Source organism: Bubalus bubalis, chromosome 9, assembly GCF_019923935.1.
Source record: "Bubalus bubalis isolate 160015118507 breed Murrah chromosome 9, NDDB_SH_1, whole genome shotgun sequence".
Classification (NCBI taxonomy): domain Eukaryota; kingdom Metazoa; phylum Chordata; class Mammalia; order Artiodactyla; family Bovidae; genus Bubalus; species Bubalus bubalis.
Window position 1 is genome coordinate 51,289,601 of NC_059165.1, and position 12,977 is coordinate 51,302,577.

A 12,977-nucleotide genomic window follows, 5' to 3' on the forward strand; every position below is an offset into this window, starting at 1 on the left:
ATGCTGGCTCTGCCTTCCAGGAGTGTCAGGAGGCCCGACATATGTCCAATCAGACACCTCACATTAGCAGATAATTTGTGTTCCTACAGATAATAAATGCTCATGGGTGGTGTAGAAGGCTTCTGGAAGTAGGTGGTATTGAATGGATCTTAAAGACTGGGTAGAATTTGGATGTGGTAAAATGTGGAAGTCATTGTAGACATGGGATACAGGGACTGTGGGCATTGTGTCATTCAGAATACTTTGGCCTGTAAGTGCTAGAATTCCTAACTAAAATTAACTTAAAAAATAAGATTATCCATTTACATGATAAAAAGCTTGGTTTGGTAGAGTTTGGTATTTTAGGATTGGTTATTTCAGTGATTGAACAGCACTGTGAAGGACCCAGATGCTTTTCCTCTGCTCTTTTCAGCCTGTTAGTTTTCATTCTAAATGATACTTTTGTGGTCACAAACTAGCTGCAACAGTTCCAAACATTGCATCTTCCTCACATAATCATAACCAAGTGCTAGACGATAAGGTAGACTCTTATTTTACTTGTCTTTTATTCAGGAGGAGACATTTTCCATCCCCGGCAATGGCACCCCACTCCAGTACTCTTGCCTAGAAAATCCCATGGATGGAGGAGCCTGTTAGGCTGCAGTCCATGGGGTCGAAAAGAGTCGGACACGACTGAGCGACTTCCCTTTCACTTTTCACTTTCCTGCTTTGGAGAAGGAAATGGCAACCCACTCCAGTGTTCTTGCCTGGAGAATCCCAGGGACGGTGGAGCCTGGTGGGCTGCTGTCTATGGGGTCGCACAGAGTCAGACACGACTGAAGCGACTTGGCAGCAGCAGCAGCAGACCTTCAAGTCTTGTTAATCGGAAGATGATCACAGGCCAAGCCTTTAGCTGTAATGCACCTGGTATTTTTGCCTATGCTCAGAGACAGGCTGTGTGAGAAAGAAAAAAGAATGTGTGAGACTTTGCTTTAAATAGCTCACAATGTTTACTACAGACTGTAAACCCATTTACCCTTCCTGAAGAAAAACACAGGGAGATTTATTGAAAAGAGATGTCTCATGGGTCCCCAGAATAGCAAACTCACTGGCCTTCCTGGTGACAAATAAGGAACATGGGTGCTTTTAAGGATTAAGTTCCTCTTTTCATCTCTCTGAGACCATAATCTATTTCTATTTTTCACTGAATGTCAGCTTTATTCTTTTCTCTTTCTAGATCACCTTTCTTTGCTTCTATGAACACATGAGTCAAACCTGGCTCCCCTAGGCAGCCCTTCCCATTCTCAGTTCAAGCACTAAGACCATGATAATATCTCCACGTTCCCCAGTCACATATTTCCTGGAGATAGAAGCAGAGTTAACTTTGGATTCTGCTATGACCTGGAGGTGGACTTCCCTATAGCTCAGATGGTAAAGAATCTGCCTGCAATGCAGGAGACCTAGGTTCGATCCCTGGGTCAGGAAGGTCCCCTGAAAAGGAAATGGCAAGACTAACACATGACCAAGAGGTAGAGCCTCCTGACTAACACATGGCCAGGAGGTAGAGCCTCCTGCAGGGGTGGGGACTGGTCCTTAGATTATGGAAGAAATGGCTGGAGACCACGGCCACAGCTCTGTGCTGTGGTAAAGAAGCACGTGTAAGAAACCATGAGCCTGTGATAGCATGGGGTGGGGAGACCAAGAGAGGAACACAGTTAAAGGAAACATTTCCTGTTTTGGAGTAGTTATAAATTCCTGTGTAAAAACAAACAGCTGAATTATAGGTGTGGACTTTAATCCCGGCTCCACTGATAATCAAAGAGAGGACCTGAGGCCAGGGTTCCTTAGCAAGAATATCTGTTTTCTAATTACAGAAATAAGCTAGTGCAGAGGGGAACAACCAGGGAGCCAAGGGAGAATAGGAACCCTGGTCTATGAGGAATCCTGAAGGACTTGGAGGTGTTTCTCCTGGAGGAGAAAAGTCTCAGCACAGGTGATTGAGAGCTCCATCATTAATGACATTGGCATCCCATTAGGTTTGCAGGCTAAATTCAGACCACTCTTCTCAATCAGTGGGACCAGTGAGGGTGTCCTGCTCCCCGCTCTCTACAAGGTCCTTCTCTCTCCTCCCACTTACTGCTCCTACGTGTTCTTATGACCTGTCTTGTCTCTTCCTGAGGAACGAGCCTGCACACTGGTCTCAGTGTCCCCATTGTCCCAGGTATTTCCCACAGTGCAGCCTGTATTCATTTCATTCTCCTTTACAGCAAGATTCAGCCCAACTTCCTTACCCCCAGTCATGGAGCCTCAACTTCCTCTAAGCCTCATCTCCCAGCAACCTCATCCCTACCATGTAGGATGCTTTTAGAACAATCAGCATTCCACAAACTAAGGATGCCACTCTAAGCTCTTTCCTGCCTCCACCCTTCACCTAGCCCATGCCAAACCTTGAAAGCCCTCATCTTGCCCATGTCCAGTGCACCACCAGTCCTGTGAGCCCTACCTTCAAGGTAGAACCTGAATCTGACTACTTCCCAACACCTCCACTGCTACCATCCCAAATCTCCGAGTCACTGATATCTCATCCAACCATCTCATCCTCTGTTGTCCCCTTCTCCTCCTGCTTTAGTCTTTCCCTGCATTAGAGTCTTTTCAAATGAGTCAGTTCTTCCCATCAAGTAGCCAAAGTATTGGAGTTTCAGCTTCAGGATCAGTCTTTCCAATGAATATTCAGGACTGATTTCCTTTAGGGTTGACTGGTTGGATCTCCTTTCAGTCCAAGGGACTCCTAAAAGTCTTCTCCAACACCACAGTTCAAAAGCATCAATTCTTTATAGGCGCTTAGCTTTCTTTATGGAGAAGGCAATGGCAACCCACTCCAGTACTCTTGCCTGGAAAATCCCATGGGCAGAGGAGCCTGGAAGGCTGTAGTCCATGGGGTCGCTAAGAGTCAGACATGACTGAGCGACTTAACTTTCACTTTTCGCTTTCATGCATTGGAGAAGGAAATGGCAACCCACTCCAGTGTTCTTGCCTGGAGAATCCCAGGGACGGCAGAGCCTGGTGGGCTGCTGTCTATAGGGTCGCACAGAGTTGGACACGACTGAAGTGACTTAGCAGCAGCAGCAGCTTTCTTTATAGTCTAGCTCTCACATCTATACATGACTACTAGAAAAGCCATAGCTTTGTCTTGACAGACCTTTGTTGGCAAAGTAATGTCTCTGCTTTTTAATATGCTATCTAGGTTGGTCATAACTTTTCTTCCAAGGAGCAAGAGTCTTTTAATTTCATGGCAGTGATTTTGGAGCCCCCCAAAATAAAGTTTCTCACTATTTCCATTGTTTCCCCATCTATTTGCCATGAAGTGATGGGACCAGATGTCTGACATCTCTAGACACCTTAAAAATCACCTGTGATATATATGTATAAAGACTCACTTTACTGACACCTGGAAATAGCACAACATTTTAAATGAACTATACCACAATAAAAATTAAGAAATAGACTAAAAATAAAGAGTGCCAGTCCACACTGCCTACTCCCCCAACATAAGCATAACAACGATGTTAAACTGAAGTCAGCATGTTGTTGTGCTCAGTTGTTCAGTCGTGTCAGACTCTGTGGCCCCATGGGCTGTATCATGCCAGGTGCCTCTGTCCATGGAATTTTCCAGGCAAAAAAAAACTGGAGTGAGCTGCCATTTTGTACTCCAGGGGATCTTCCTGACCCCGGGATAAAACCTGTGTCTCCTGCATTGGCAGGTGGATTCTTTATCACCCGGGAAGCCCCTAAAATCAGCATGTGCACGTGTGCAAAGTTGCTTCAGTGTATACCATCTTCCAAAAAAGAAAAGAAAGAAAATCACCTGGAACAGGCAAAATAGTGTCCGAAGAGGTTCACATCCTAATCCTCAAAACCGATGAATCTATTACCTTAGATGGCTAAGGGACTTTGTGGATGTGATTAAGCTATGGTAGTGAGACAGGGAGGAGATTTTCCTGGATTATCTGGATGGGCCCTCTGTAATCATAAGCATCCTTATAAGGATCAGGGTCGGAGGAAGAGATGTGATGGTGGAAGCAGAGTTCAGAGCAGTGAGGCCACGGACCAGGGGATGAGGGCAGCCTCTAGATGCTGGAAAAGGTGAGGAATGGTGTTCTGTCCTGGGGTCTCCAGAAAGAGTGCAGCTCTACTCAGAACCTTGACTTTAGCCCACGGACACCCATTTTGAACTTCTGACTTCCAGAACTGGAAGATAATAAATTTGCATTCTTTTGAGCCAGTAAGTTTATAGTAATTTATTATACAATCAATGGGAAGCTGAGATAACTCCTGATTTGCCTCTGGCCCCCTCTGCAAGCCCACCTCTTCCCACTCTACACATCACAGCTAGAATAGTCTTCCAAATCATAAAGTCCTCATGAGCCCATTCTCGGTCCCTTGGCCAGCTTCCCACTGCTCGGAGGATGAGCAAAACGGCCTTTGGCAAGGTGAGCCTTGGGCCTTCACCCTCCTGCTAGACTGCTGAGCACCCTGTTCTGTGGTCACACCTGCCTCAGGACTGTGGTCCTCTACTCTTGCTGGCCCTTAGCCAACATCTTCCTCCTCTTTACCCTTACCCATCTTTCAGCTCTCATCTCCCTCACCTCCTCAGTCATGCTACCCTGACACACTCACCTCGGCCATATCCCCTATGACATGTTCTCACAGCACCGCCAAGTACTCTCATCCGTAACTCTTCTCCGGCTGGCCATTTTCCGTCTCGCTGTGGGTCTCCCACACTGCCCTGCGAGCTCCTTGAGGACAGGGACTGTAGCTTTCCCTCACTGCCCTGTTACCTTCCGGGCATAACACAGTGGTAAGCACTCACAATATGTTTTTAAACAAATAAGTGGCCAAATGAATAAATACCTAAGAACTTTAAAATCTCATATTCCCCTGAACGTCAAACAAGCACCCAGTATGAGATCTTTGTTTCCAGGTGATGGTGCTCTGGCTTCCATGAAACTTTGCCTTAGGGTTGAATCTCTTTAAACTCATGCACCTTGCATTTTTAATTAAATCATCTTCTCGCAAGTGCCCCCAGGTGAGCACTGCCATGAGGGGGAGGGCCGCATGTGTAATAAAGTCTAATCATTTCCTTATAATGCTAAGTTGGGCAGGCAGAGGGGGCTATTATCATGCGACTAATTATTGCATCCAGGCTGCTCTAAGTGTGATGCTAATTGCTCAGTGAATAAATTGTAGACTCAGGTAATTACCAAAACTAATGTAGCTTCAGTCATGTTTGAGTAAATTAATGCAGAGAGGGAAAGCAATCCAGCTTGAAGGGAGCTGCCTCCTGCCTTCCTGTTGCTTGGGAGACAGCAGTTGGGTTTTTTCATCTGGACTCAGAGCTGTCCAGGTACACTCACACATCTGGGGTCTGCTCTCCACAACTCAGCTGCAAGATTGCAGCTCTTACATCAAACAAATCTTACACCAAACTGAGCCGGAGACTTTTGTCACTCAGAACAACCTCTCTCTGGGGCTGTTTCTTTATCTGTAAATCCATCTTGAAGGTTTCCTTCAGCCCTATGATCAGTGACTAAGTGAACAAATATTTGATTTATTATTAAAGAATGGATTTCTGCAAATCAGCCATCAAGTTCTGGGTTCAGGTCTTACTTCTATCATCAAATAGCAACAGTTCTCATAAACACTTATGGAGTCCTTACCAGCTGACTGGCACTGTTCTAATAAGCATTTTATGTGTGTTATTTCACTGAATGCCCACAGTGACTCAGAACATTTTGAGTAAATCACAGAGCTAGTCAGTGCTAGAGGTAGGATTAAACTTAGGCACTCTGACTCAAAAGCCTATGTTCCTAACTGCCTCATACATAACTACTTCTCTGACCCTGGGAGTGTCATATTTTTTGCACCTTGGTTTCCTTACCAGTGAAGATTTCTGCACCCACTGCATGTCCAGCCTTTTGCGAAGGTCTTTGCAGTTGTTGATTTTATCACAACAAAGCTGTGAGGTAGATAGATCTAAGCTACTTGATCAGGTAACACATCTAGTAAATGGGAGAGTCAGGGTCTGAATGCTGTTTTGCGGTATCGTGTGCCTTCATGCGTCCTCGTTAGAGAAATGCTGCCCAAAGCCAGTCACTGTCACTACATCAGGCGGCCCTGAGCTCACAAAGCAGTATGAATTCATAAGATAACTTACCATATCATCCCAAATCTGCTCAGGTTACTTTTATTATCAAAGTGAAAATACCAAATTAAAAAGAGGTCTCATGAGATTTGGAGAAACCTCTGCACGTCAGACAACCATGTAAGACACACCGCCCTCTGCTAGAGTCCTACTGAGGATATCTCAGACTGGCCTCTCCTTTCTGGGTGTATCACCCACGATGGTGACAGGACCATCCAAATGTTGTAACAGGAAACATGCCCATGTATAATAGGAGCTTTTGCCTTTCCACGCAACTCTGGAGCCTTCACTTGTTATTCCTAAACAACTCACTCATTAGCACACGAGAAACAGATACTCAGGAGAGACATGTTAAAGGCTGCTGTGGAGGTGTGCCTGATTCCATGGCAGCATATCTTTTTATATAAATACGAAAAGATGCCTCAACCAGGACACCCTCTTCATGTGGACTTGATTGATTGCCAGTGAGCAAGGCTTATTGGCCATGAAAAGGACAAAGGTTTGGGAATGTGTTTTGAGGTTAAGAGTGTGGGTGTCATGGACACTGTGGCCTTAAATAAATTGCTTGACTTCTTGAGTCTTAGTTTTCTCATCTGTAAAATATGTCCTAGTATAGTTTCTACTTGGGTTCCAAAGCCACTGTGGATGATGACTGCTGCCACAAAATTAAGAGACGCTTGCTCCTTGGAAGGAAAGCTATGACAAACCTAGACAGTGTTTTATAAAGCAGAGACATCACTTTGCCAGCAAAGGTCTGAATAGTCAAAGCTATGATTTTTCCAGTTGTCATGTATACATGTGAGAGTTAGACAATAATGAAGGCTGAGCGCCAAAGAATTGAGGCTTTCAAACTGCAGTGCTGGAGAAGATTCTTGAGGGTCCCTTGGACAGCAGGGAGATCAAACCTGTCAGTCCTAAAGGAAATCAACCCTGAATATTCATTGGAAGGACTGATGCTGAAGCTCGAATACTTTGGCCACCTGATGCGAGGAGACAACTCATTGAAAAAGATCCTGATGCTGGGAAAGATTGAAGGCAGGAGGAGAAGGGGACGACAAAGGATGAGATGGTTAGATAGCATCACCGACTCAATGGATGTGAATTTGAGCGAAAAGGTGGGCATCTGACTGTGGTCCTGGTCAGGCTCTGCCACTCACTTACCACAATGCTCATTACTCACTCGGATGCACAAAGTTTCACTTTTTTCTCCATATAATGTTGGTCTTATTGCCTACCTTGCCTGGCCTGAAAAGCTGCTTATGAAGTCATGGGTGGGAAAATCAATTAGTGCTGCTTTGGTGCCCATGCTTTCCAAATGAGAGCTCATGTTTCTGATAAGGGAGAAAGAACAAGATCTGGGAGCCTTCAGTATCTTGAGTTCTTTTAAGTTTTGCCTGTAAAGCAAATAAAGGAGGAAAATATTTTTAAGCCTAAATTATATATGCTGTGCATATATAATTATTGTCATTATTATATACTCACATCTAAATGAGGTATTGAGGGAAAGAAGTAAATAGAATAATTTAGCTTCAATATTTTGAGATTTTGTTTTGTGTCAGACTCTGTGCTCCTGTTTTTCATGCATGATGTAATTTGATCCATACACCAGGACTGTGAGGTGTCTCTGTCACTCTGGAGGAAAATGAGGCATAGTGACATTGAATAACTTGCTAAATATCACAAAGCTGGTAAGTGGTAGAGCCTGGTTTGGGAAAAGGTCTGCTAACTAAGTCACAGTTTTTATCACTGTGCTGCATAACACAGCCTCTAGTTGGTGAGACAAGGCCAGGGAAACACCAGCGCACATGACAGAGTCTGAGAACAGTTGTAGAGGCTGGATCTTCTGGTAGAATTAAGTATTATAGCAAACTACTCTCTCACTCAGATTATTGCTGTAACCCCCTGAATCCCTGTGCTCATGTCAACTCCATTCCATCTATACTCTCCATAAAGCAACCAGAGAGAGCCAGCTAAGAAGTCATTCAGATTATGTCAGGGCGCTGCTCAAACCTCTCACATGTAGTAAAAGTCAAAGCTTTACAGGAATCTGCAAGCCCTGGCCCTCCCACCTCCACTCTGGCCCCAGATACCTCACTGACGTCAACTCTCAACTCCTTCCACTCTTCCCCTCACTCTTTCTGCCTTGGTGCCCAGCATCTTTGCTTTTCTTCAGACCTTCCAGACAGAATCTAACCTCAGGACCTTTGAACCTGCTGTTCTCTCTACCTGGAATGTTTTTCCCCTGATATGCACCTGTCTCCATTCTTCATTATATTTCATAGAATTTAGTCAGAAGACAGAAACCACACCAGCTATTTAAACAATATTTTAATAGGTAGCAACTGTAAGAAGCAACTGCTCCCTCTAGGGCTGAGAGAACAAAAGGAGTAACCACCTCCCCACCCACCACCCCCCCCCCCAAAAAAAAAAAAACGTAGAAACTTAGATTCCACAGAGCAGAAACTTGGACCTCTGAGGAAAAGGAGGCACTATCTCTGAGGGGCTGTTATGAAGCTGGTTATGTAAAAGTTGAAAAGACTAAACAAGACTTTCTGCTGCTGCTGCAAGGCAGCGCTGCTGCTGAGGAAGCATGGGTGGGTGATGCTCACGAGAAGCAGGAGTAGGTGGGAAGCTCGCAGGAGGAGTGAGGCTCTTCTCTTCCATCCAGGCCTCCAGCCCTCTGCTGGAGGAGCATGGGAGGAGCCAGCTCGCAAGCCAGCATTTGATTTGCAGAACCACAAAGCCAAGCTTAGAAGAGTGGTGTTGAGGCAGAGAGATTAGGACTCTATAGCTGGAATGCTGACCACCCTAAAGCCTTTACTCACATATCTCACTGGGACCTGTCCTGGCCACCCTCATGAAGACTGTGTGGTCCAACCCTCTCTATAACTCTTTCCACTTCGTGTTTCTCCTCAGCACTCACCTAGCAGGCGCTTGTGGCTCTTCAGGTCATAGCTCTGCTGCTCGCCTCTCCGTTAGCGCCATCTGCACAGTTCTGTCACCGAGCAGACTCATGCCCTTCATCTTGTGTTCCTCAGCTAACACCTGCTTCTGTCCAGCTAGGAGGACATTTTATTCTAGATCAGGGCGCCATGGACATTTTGGGCCAGTTAATTCTTTGTTGTGGGAGTAGATGCTGTGTACTGAACAATATTTAGCAGCATTTTTGATCTCTACCCACTAGATACCATTAGCATCACCCCTGCCATGACAAGCAAAAGTGCCTCCAGATTGTTTCTGTTGAGACTCAATATTCTAAATTTATAGCTGGTCCATGACTTGTGTGTGAACCAGTTAAGCACGTGGGTGCTGGCTTCAAATAGACCAGGTCTGATAGGTTATATCTTCACATATTACTTGTACTCCTTTGGGCAAGTCACTGAGGCTATGTGTAATTTGGCTTAAATGAAAAATAGACATAATCTTATTTCATGGGGTTGTTGTGCAGATTATATAGAGTGGAGAGAGTTTAGTACGGTACCTGCTATATACCAACCAGTCAACACAAGTCAACAGTAAATTAATATAATTCAAAGGAAAGCATCAGTATAAATCTTGAGAAACCACCACCAAGTTGGCTGTCAACATATGATGCCAAGTAACTTGTGTGTGTTTATTTTACTGAATGGACTTGACACTGGCTGTGAGAATGAGAGGTAATAGCCCTTCTAAACTGTAGAAATGTCAAAAGAATCACTGCCAGATGCTGTAAACTGGATTACTGATGATAAGACCCACTTGTGACTGAGACTGATTTAAATGCAATTAACATATTGAGTGCAAGTGTGTGATACTGCAGAAAAATAATAAACAGTTGTCAAATAGTAAAGTTCACTCTGATGCTTAGAGTCAACTTGCTGTTGGATCTATCTAATTGAGTTACTGTCCCCAATGTCACCAGAAGAAATCCAACTAAAAAGTATAGCTACATTGTCTTTCAGGCTCTGAGTGGTTTATGAATCTCGGTTCAGAACTAGGGTATTGCTGAACCCAGAACCACCCCTGCTAAGATATTTATAATAGACACTGCTTGAAGTGGTACATAGGGTCCATTTTGATGAATAACACGAGAACTCCAGGTTTTGTTGCAGGGAAAGAAATCTGAGTACCAATGCCAGTTCTACCCTCACTCTATATAACCCTGGACCTGTCCTTTCCTCCTGGACTTCAGTTAAAAGGAGCACTTCAGATGCTCTTCCCTCTTGCTGAAGTGCCAGCCCTTGCCCAGCCCCACCTCACCAAGCTCTCAGAAGCGTGCAGGGAAAGGACGTCAAGAGTGACGGGAATGCTCTCTTTGGTACACTTGAAGAATGCCTGTCAGATTCTCAAGCCTTCTTTTTTTCCTCCTTAGGTACACAGTTCTGCACAGTGGACACCAGGAACTCGAGAAATTGCCCATACACAATGACCCAGAATCCCTGGAATCATGCTTCTGATTGAGGACATGGCTCACAACTAAGCCATTCATTCCCATTCATGTCTGCATGAACAGGACACCCTGGCATTTCTCCTGACCCTCATCACCACCTGTGAGGCATGGGGCCATGGGGCCGAGGGCCCAGGGAAGGCATGTGGGTGACCGGGTTGGACAGGACCCAAGGGCAGAGCATGGAGGACCTCAGAGCTGAGAAGAGGCTTCAGGTGCCATCAGATGCAGGCTCCCAGCCAACACAGAAGCGGCGTCCTCTATTGCATCCTGGAGGCTGGTCAGTCTCTGCTTGTAAATCTCCAGGGACAGGAGCTCACTCCCTCCTAACACAGCTCCTTCTATTGCAGAGAAGATTTAGTTATAAGGAAGCTCTTCCCTTTGTTGGGACACAAATTTGTCTCTGTTGTAGTTTGCATCTGGGACCAAGCAATTGGCCCCCTTCTTCCACTGAGAGCTCTTAAATATTGGAAGACCATGATCTGCCACCTATCCACCTTTTAAAGTCTTCTCTCTGAACTCAACAATTCCATTCTGGCCATCTTCTTCTGGATGTGCATTGGTGGGTGAATTAATCAAGGCTCTCACAAAGAAAGTAGGTTGATGTCAGTGCCAAGATGTCTGTCCAGAAGCACTGAATTTTCTTAAGTGAAGCATCAGTGTTTATTGGTTCATAGACATGAACATTTTTCTTTCTTTTTTTTTTTTCCCTTGGGGATACACTTTGGAAACTGTGCTTAGGTTTTGGTTTGGATCCATTGTCAAAAGGCCTCTTTACAGCTGGTCTGATGTGTGTATGTATATGTGTGTGTGTTTAAAGATATTTTCTCATTGGCAGACTTACTGTGAAGTCATTGGAAATAAATCTTGATTCACTCCCCTTCCATGACAGTGGGAAAAGGACTTACACCTTTACCAAGAATGTTGACTGAGAATTGTCCTACAATTCAGATTTTGGGAGGGAAACTCAGTTGCTCCTATAAGCCCCTCTTAGGGGCTTACTTTCTTGGGACACTTCATTGGCCTCCTTCCCGTGAAGTTCCTGGGCTACCATTTTCTACATCTTTTTAGGTATCCCATTTCCTCCAAGCTCCTAAGGAGATGCTTCCCTGATGTCAAAGCCAACACCAAATGACTTTACGTTGGGCTGAATTATTCCCTCAGCTGGAGACTCTGTGGTTTTTCAGTTGCTTCTCTTTTGGTTGCTGATAAAAACCCTACTGAGAGTGTTCACTGCTGGTCCTTATGGGGACGCCTAGGGAAGGGGCAACGTGGCGGGTAGTTGGGAGTGTATAGAATGTGAACTAAAGATAAAGAAGCGCCAGAAGTTTTTAACCTCACCAGTTCCCCTTGCCCTTTTAACTGTCTGTTGTCCCCACTTTCCTTCCTGAGTGATCCCAGAAGACACAGTTGCCTCCTTATCAGCCGTTTCATCCACAAGGGAAGGACCCATCAGATTGGGGGAGGGTGGTCAGATGCAACATAAGACCTGGGTGAACTACACCCTGGTTTTAGCACCCAAAGCCCCACATTCTAGGAAACTTTTCAATCTCACATAAACTAGGCTGAACAGTCACCCTGTTGATGGGAACCTCCCTGTGCTGAGGGTTAATATGCCTTCTCAGAACTGCACGTCCTTTATTTTCACTTTTTCATGGAAAAGGCAGAAATAAGTGAATTTGGGAGTCCAGACTTTTCCACATGCTATCTAAATGTGGTCTTTGTTCTCCTCAAAGGATAAAGGACTTCTTAGGGAAAGACTAAGACAATCCTAGCTTTGAGGCAGCTGGTACACTTTAATGCCTCCCAAGGTAAATAATTTCTACTATATAATACATATGTGATACATGCATACACAAATACAGTAGGATTTCTTCCCTATGAAATGTTTCTTTTCCCAGGAGCATAGCAAGCATATCTGCTTATGCAAAATATTATTTCTCAGTGGTGGTCTCCCATATTAAGTGGCAACTTGAACTCATCAGGGATCCAAAGATTACAACATAGATGGGAAAATGAGACCCTACCATGTCACGGGTCCGTATCTTCTGGACTCTCTGGATATGCTTATGTGGGCCAGCCCATGAGTGGGGTCTGTAGAGGTCACATGCACCCCGGGTCAGGGAAAGAACAGCAACTGCAGGAACAGGAGCCCTTGCCATTGTCAGGAAGATGGTCCCTTTTGCAGAGAGAGTCTCACAAGCATCTTTTGCTGTCTCTTTGGAGGAGGGCTGGGAAGATGTGGGTGATACACCAAATGCTCACATTGAAGCCTCACAAAACAGAAGCAGACTTGCTCTATCTGGACAGCTGCTGGCATGGTATTACTTAAATCTCTGGCTTCTGGGGATCTAGGTAATATGGTGTGTG

General features: G+C 44.9%; 1 protein-coding gene across 2 annotated transcripts in view; it reads left to right on the forward strand.

Annotated features, from left to right (window-relative positions):
- The window catches only part of HTR4 (5-hydroxytryptamine receptor 4), a 192,446-nt gene extending 180,885 nt beyond the window's left edge, over positions 1–11,561 (forward strand). Inside the window, exon 7 of one of the 2 annotated variants that reach the window (XM_025292463.3) lies at positions 10,533–11,561. In XM_025292463.3, the coding sequence (XP_025148248.1) occupies positions 10,533–10,617 (85 nt within the window). In that variant the 3' untranslated portion in view covers positions 10,618–11,561. The remainder of the gene's footprint in view (positions 1–10,532) is intronic. The other variant, XM_006052687.4, reaches the window with a different exon arrangement.
- Positions 11,562–12,977: the final 1,416 nt, after the last annotated feature.